This window comes from Octopus bimaculoides, chromosome 4 (genome assembly GCF_001194135.2).
Source record: "Octopus bimaculoides isolate UCB-OBI-ISO-001 chromosome 4, ASM119413v2, whole genome shotgun sequence".
In the NCBI taxonomy this organism is placed as follows: Eukaryota; Metazoa; Mollusca; class Cephalopoda; order Octopoda; family Octopodidae; genus Octopus; species Octopus bimaculoides.
In genome coordinates, this window is record NC_068984.1 from 11,436,148 (window position 1) to 11,443,799 (window position 7,652).

The 7,652-nt window shown below is 39.3% G+C and overlaps 1 protein-coding gene across 1 annotated transcript in view; it reads left to right on the forward strand.

The window, feature by feature from the left end:
* LOC106872187 (formylglycine-generating enzyme) overlaps positions 1 to 7,652 on the forward strand; it is a 42,713-nt gene that overhangs the window by 9,180 nt on the left and 25,881 nt on the right. The window contains exon 2 of the mRNA XM_014919085.2: positions 218 to 292. Within this exon, the coding sequence (XP_014774571.1) occupies positions 218 to 292 (75 nt within the window). The remainder of the gene's footprint in view (positions 1 to 217; positions 293 to 7,652) is intronic.

Sequence of the window (7,652 nt, forward strand, 5' to 3'; positions counted from 1 at the left end):
CTGTTTATCTTGATATGAGATCACCGTGTCGTGCACATGCGGCTGTGATGCATGTGCCTGGTGTACCCTTATCAGACGGGTAGTCATGATGGGTATAATGGGCTTCATATATTTTACCCCAGTGTCACTTTGATGGCATGCATTGCTCTCTCACTCAATAATAATAATAATAATAAGATGATGAAGAATTTGACAAACATTATTTCCTCTTTTTTAGGCTGAAAAATTTGGCAATTCATTTGTAATGGAAAACTATCTGAGTAAAGCTACTTTAAAAAATGTTACTCAAGCTGTAAGTATCTTTTTTATCCTCTTCATCATTTGATAAGACACAGGTCATCTTTTGACAAGAACACAACAATATTGACCACTACAAAATATTTCATTTCCTTATCCTTGATGGACTTAACTCTCCTTTCCACTGTTCTCAAATACTATTAGTCTTATCTTTATTCTTATTTTTATTTTTTTCTTGATTTCATTTACTTTTTTTCTCTTCTTCTCCTTTCTGCCTTCCTCTTGTTGTTGTTGTTCTTCCTCCTCTTCTTCCTCACACATGCTTTTGTATTTTTAAAAATATATTTTTAATATTTTTTCCCCATTTTTATGCATTCTTTTTTTTTGTATCTGTACTTGCTTTACACACCAGAAGGACCAGTCTTAACACTTCTACTACAGAGTACGTTTTTTCTTGAGTACAGCAAGGTACCAGGTATCTCTGTCCTTTGTCTTCGCACCTGAAAGTTTCGGCATCCTGAGGTCATCCCTTGTACTTCATCCCACGTGTTCCATCTATTTGAAGAGATCAGCAATTCTTTATGGAGCTGTCAGCATCCATCCACATCACCATCTATCTCAACACCTTTCCCCCTCTCGGTTGAGGGATTTTTGTCTTGCTAGTTACTTGGTGAGCTCGCCAGTGCTGGTGCTACTTAAAAAGCATCTTGTCCACTCTGTAAAATGGTATTAGGAAAGGTATCTGTTGTGGCAAGAGTACGACACCCCCTGACTAGAATAGACTGCACCACTGCTTATATATAGTAGTGGTCTGATGTAGTTGGCAGTTCATAGTTTTGTCTTCAAAGTCCAGGTACAGTTCGAGTTAGTGTGTTGGAAATATTGATTGTTGGTTCGTTACATGTTTGTTTCTGTCACTGTTTCTATTTTATATTGTTATAACACTGTTACGTGGAGGCGCAATGGCCCAGTGGTTAGGGCAGCGGACTCGCGGTCATAGGATCGCGGTTTCGATTCCCAGACCGGGCGTCGTGAGTGCTTATTGAGCGAAAACACCTAAAGCTCCACGAGGCTCCGGCAGGGATGGTGGCAAACCCCGCTGTACTCTTTCACCACAGCTTTCTCTCACTCTTACTTCCTATTTCTGTTGTTCCTGTAATTCAAAGGGTCAGCCTTGTCACACTGTGTCACGCTGAATATCCCCAAGAACTACGTTAAGGGTACACGTGTCTGTGGAGTGCTCAACCACTTGCACATTAATTTCACGAGCAGGCTGTTCCGTTGATCGGATCAACTGGAACCCTTGACGTTGTAAGCGACGGAGTGCCAACAACATGACACTGTTACAGTGTATTCTTTATCTGCTGTTGACAATATCAACCGTACTACAATATTGGAGGCCTAAGGATATAACATCTGGCGACAAGGATTTTTCAAAGCTCACATACTGTTACTTGACAATTTGTGTGACATACAAATTATTAAATTATGGAGAACCTATTAGTTGCTGTAATACAGCTTCAAGAGAAGCAACAGGAACAACTACAGGAGTTGCAGAAGCAAATATTACAACAACAACAAGAAGAACAACAACAGCAGTTAATTGAGTTAGAGTCAAGGAAGTCTGAAAATTCAGTAAGTTCATTTACGCCAGACAGTGTGGTGAACTCAATTTCTGAATTCACTTATAATCCAGAGGAGGGTATTATATTTCGTGTATACTATAGAAGGTATGAGGAAATTTTTAAGAAAGATTGTAAGTTATGGTCTGATGAGAAGAAAGTGAGGCTATTGCTATGCAAGGTAGCTCCAGCCAAGCATGAACACTACTGTAACTTTATATTGCTCAAAAAGGTGAGTGAGATTAGTTTCCAAGAAACTATTGCGTTACTATCAAAGATCTTTTCTGACAAGAGTTAATTATTTAACACTCGAATGGAGCGTCAGAATTTTACAAAAACTGACAATGATGACTTTATTACATATGCCAGAGTAGTCAACTGTATGTGTGAAAAATTTAAACTTCAGGAACTCACTCAGGATATGTTTAAATCCCTTTTCTTCGTACAAAGCCTTAGGGCAACCAGAGAAAAAGAAATTCAGGCAAGGATTCTCTCAAAAATGGGAGCAAGTGAACCAAGACTTAACCCTACAAACCATTGCAGAAGAATGTCAAACAATGGTAAATCTGAAACACGACGTGAAAAAAATTTAAGAGAAAGATTCAGCAAAAATATAGATGTGTTGACCTGGAAAGTACAACCAAAAGAGAGTGCCAGACCCCAATCCATGTTATGCATGTCGAGGCCTATACTTCAGAAAAGTGTGTCTGTTTAAAAATCAGAAACGCTATAGTTGTCAAAAACTTGGTCACAAGAGCTCACACTGCAGGACAAGATTATGAGAGTTGAACTCAAAAAGTTGTGTTCAAGAAAATTAAAGAGTACATTATTATATCATTTGCATCACAGATCTCCAGCAGCCTTGTACCCTCCTCATTTTGGTAACCAATTCCGGCTCCTGCTTGCACTTCATGAAAGATACCTTGGTGCCACCCAATATATCCATTGAAATCACCAGCCATGAAGATAAGGTCACAGTCATTTATCTTTAAAATGGCCTGCAGAAGTATCATATAAACAGTCCTTCTGTTCATTTGGCAAACCCAGTCGGCAGGCGGGGGGAGATGATTATTGTTGTGCTATTATGCAGAACTAGTCTAACCTTAAGTACTCTATCACATACTCTGGTTACTTCAATCACTTTATTCACCCATTTCTCTGCTAGAACTATGCCAACACCTATCCCATCACTGTTGCCTTCCCAGAATTTATACCTATGTCTCCTCTCCACAAGACTTCTTGGATGCAGCACACATCAACCTGTCTCCTTTCAAGCATCTCAACAATCTCACCAGACCCACCCTTCAATGTGCTTATATTGACAGTGCTGATTCTGAGTGGACATAAAGGGATGCTGGAGGTAACATGGAGAGCGATAACCGCGACTCTCAGTATCTGAAAAGAAGGTTGTAATGAGCATTTGCCAGCAAACATGTCATTAGCAGTTGTCCTCGCATTTAATCCTCCATCATTCATGTCACACTTGCTACTGCCACTGGACATGGGTGTTGCGCTGGCATTAGTACAGAAGTGTTAGTACAGATACCAGTAAATACTTATATAGCTTAAGGAGTTAATCGAGTATTATGACCACCAACACTGGCATCCGTGCAAAGCAATGTTAATACAAATACAGGTAAGTAAATTAGGTAGAGAAATAGAGTAAAGGTAGTTAATTTATTGAATTAGGTAGGTAGAGAGGATAAGGGAAGTTGATTCATCATGTATTGCTGGTGATGAATTAGTAAAGCTATAGGAGCTGAGTGCAACATGCTCACCTTTAGTTCTGTTTTTAGGGGAGCAAAGTACCCAGCCACAGTGTATGTATGTGTGTGTGTGTGTTTTGCAGCAAAGTGGGTGACACTACTGGGCGAGGAGATGGGGCCAGGGAGGGTTGCCATGAAAGGTTCCAGTGCAGAAGAGAGATTTTTGGTATAAGTGGTGGGGGTGGGAATGGGTTGGCACATCACACATGAGCAAACATCTTGGTAGATACAGGCAAATTCTGTTTATATTTATATTTACATTTATGGATCAAGCATAAAATAAACTAATTGAATTTAGCACTGTCGGTGCCAGCATAAAATTAAATAAAGTTAAATCAAAATGAATCAGGTTACATTAAAATTAGATTGAAGTAAGTTGGAAGTTAATAGAGTGACAAGAAGATCTAGAATAGCTGTAGACAAGAACTCTTAACTTATCTCTGCATAATCTCAGCATGCAATGTGTGTCTGGTAAGAATGTGTGTGTATGTGTATAAAATAAGGAGTAAATATTCATGTAGATGTTATTATTATCTGCAGTAAAAATAAATAATTGATAATAACAACAACAGGTGGCAGCAGGCATTAAACAGTGCTAGATAGATATACAATTAAAATTTATATTTATCATAAGGGCACTTAAGGCGCCTACCTGCTAGAAAGTGGAGTTAAAACTCTCAACTTAACCACCAATGACACAAAAAAGTTTAGCATACCATCACAGCTTAATGCTATATAGTTTGGCATTTGGAAATTCAACTCATCATGTTGGAGTCTGCTGGCATTCTGAATTGTTTCACATCAAATTCAGAACAATTTCAGCGTAAATATATTTATAATAAGGAGTAAATATTCAACATAATGAGTTGAATTTTTCACTTGATAAGACTTGCTGAAGACAGTTAAGACATTTCGCCAAAACTCGAAATCATGATACAAGTATATCCAAATGCGAAGCTGTGATGGTATGTTAAATTGTTTTGCTTGTGTACCCGACTACTCTTGTTGTCTGTTGAATTTTTCAGTGTCATTGGTGGTTAAGTTGAGGGTTTTAACTCCACTTTCTAGCAGGTAGGTGCCCTTATGATAAATATATATCCTTTTCTTTTTCTTTTATTCTTTTACTTGTTTCAGTCATTTGACTGCAGCCATGCTGGAGCACCACCTTTAGTCAAACAAATCAACCCTAGGACTTATAATTTGTTAGCCTAGTACTATTGGTCTCTTTTGCTGATCCGCTAGGTTACGGGGATGTAAACACACCAGCATTGGTTGTCAAGCGATGTTGTGGGGGGGGGGGACAAACACACACACACACACACATATAACAGGCTTCTTTCAGTTTCCGTCTACCAAATTCACTCACAAGGCTTTGTTCAGCCCAAAGCTATAGTAGAAGACACTTGCCCAAGGTGCCACACAGTGGGACTGAACCCGGAACCATGTGGTTGGTAAGCAAGCTACTTACCACACAGCCATGATTTAATGTTCACTTTCTATGCTGGCATGGGTTGGATGATTTGACAGGAGCTGACAAGCCAAGGATCTGCACCAGGCTCCAATTGTCTGTTTTAACATGGTTTCTATGGCTGAATGCTCTTCCTACTGCCAACTACTTTACAGAGTGTACAGGGTGCTTTTTACGTCTCACGCACACACGTGTTATTGGCATGCAAGTAGTGTCCTTCATCTCCAATCTTTCATGAAAACATGTCTGTTCATGGGGAAATATTACCTTACTTGGAAGCAGGTGAGGGTTGGTGACAGCAAGGACAGCCAACCATACAAAAAATGCCTTCTACAACTGAATTCCCTCGCAATGCTACAGTAGACAACACTTGCCTAAGGTACCACATAGTGGGACTGAACCCAAAACCACTTGGTTGGCAAGCAAGCTTCTTAACAACACTGCCACACCTGCTCTTATACCCCACCCCCCTGCACCTAAATCTTTAATCTCATTTCCTCTGACACTCACATCTTTTCCCCCTGTCTCTAACACAACACTGCTGCCAGGATACAATCTATATTCCAACTTATTTAGAAAGGTGCTGACAGCAGAGTCTAATTTTCTCTTTGTTCTACATAGAACAGCCACACAAAGTAATATCAAACCATTGCAGTTAAGCATTGTTACTAGGAGGATCTCTCAGAGATTTTTAAACCAGCCACTTTAGCTTGTTACAAGATCAGTGACTGGTAGTCGCTTCTTTGTTTACATATTGTGAGTAGGGACAGGTAGCTGCCATGTCTAGTGGGCAAACATCCAGTACTGAGGACAGAAAAGCATCTAGAAACCTGACCAGGTCTACTGGTTTTGCCATGCTGGAGTGGGGGTGGTTCACTCCCTTACTTGCAATAGAACAGACACAGATTATGTGTTGTTAACCAGTGGGAAAATATGTTTTCCTGGGGTTAAAATGTAGTAGCATTTGTTCTACATAGAACAGCCACATAAAGTGGTATCAGAATGTTATGATAAACTGATTACTCTTGCTGAAAATCTTTCTCTCATTCATCATCATCATCATCATTTAATGTCTGCCTTCCATGCTAGCATGAGTGGGACAGTTTCACAAGAGCCGGCCAGGCAGAAGCCTGCACCAGACTTCTGTGACTGTTTTGGCAGGATTTTTACACCTTGATGCTCTTCCTAACACCAACCACTCAGCAGAGTGGACTTAGTGCTTTTTACGGGGCACAAGCACAGGTGAGGTTAGTTTTGGAAAGGTTTTTACAGCTGGAAGCCCTTCCGAACACCAAGCACTTTACAGTGTGGACTGGGTGCTTTTAAGTGGCATCTGCACTGACAGGGTCATCAAATATTTGCAAGACTGAAAAAAAAAAAAAACATTCTTCTGAATCAGTGGTTTTCAGCCAGGGTGCATGTGACCATTGGGTGGGGTCTGTATAATATTTACTTGTTAATATGCAATCAGTTAGTTATACCTCTACAATACACAGAATACTTTAACAATTTTTTAATACAATTCCTAATAATGAATAAATTATAAGAATATTATAGGATTTTTTAAGCATCAAATGGCTATGGGGGTCCACCAGTTGAAATAGGAATCTAAGGGGTGCATAGGGACAAAAATGGTTAATCTGTTAATCTGTGGTCGTCATCACTCTCCAAACTCATTACTATTACCAAAGATTATTTAATTATCTTTTGTTTTACATTGATGACAACTGTCTAATCCTACTTCTCCCTGTCTCACCATCATCATCTTAGGTAACTTCACTGCACCATCTCTTAGCTCCCACATTGACACTGTTGACATAGACAGCTCAGAATGGTAAATCATTCTCAAGCTTTAATTTTGTCTGTTACTCTCTCTCTCTCTCTGAATATTAATGACCTGCCTGCTCTAACTTCTACACACTGTTACTTCTACATAGATGATACTACCATTCGTTTCTATTAAACTTCCACAGACAAATCTAGACACTCCCTGCTAGATCTGCACAACCTTCATGTACAGAAACCAGGAAAAAAACCAAAAAAAAAAACAAAACAAAGAAAAACATTTTCTAGTGACACATGTTAACATAGTTTCATTGAAAAGTAGAAAAACACAATCATTCTGTATATCTATGAAACAGGTTTCTGTTTCACTTGATCTACATATGAACAACTCACAACTGAAACTGTCAAGTTGCTTCACAAAAATTGCTTCAAGTTGCTTCACAAAAATCCAGTGATCTTTCAAAGCATTTTCACCAACAGTCACATGTGCAGATGACGTACATTATTACTAATACTGCACTGACTACAAAGCCACTTTTCCAGTAGTATTATTCTCCAATGTTATGTATTACTGTTGATATATAACAGCATAAAGTTGTAATTAATTATACTTTTCATAGGCGCAGGGGTGGCTGTGTGGTAAGTAGCTCGCTTACCAACCACATGGTTCTGGGTTCAGTCCCACTGTGTGGCACCTTGGGAAAGTGTCTTCTACTATAGCCTCGGGCCGACCAGAGCCTTGTGAGTGGATTTGGTAGACGGAAACTGAAAGAA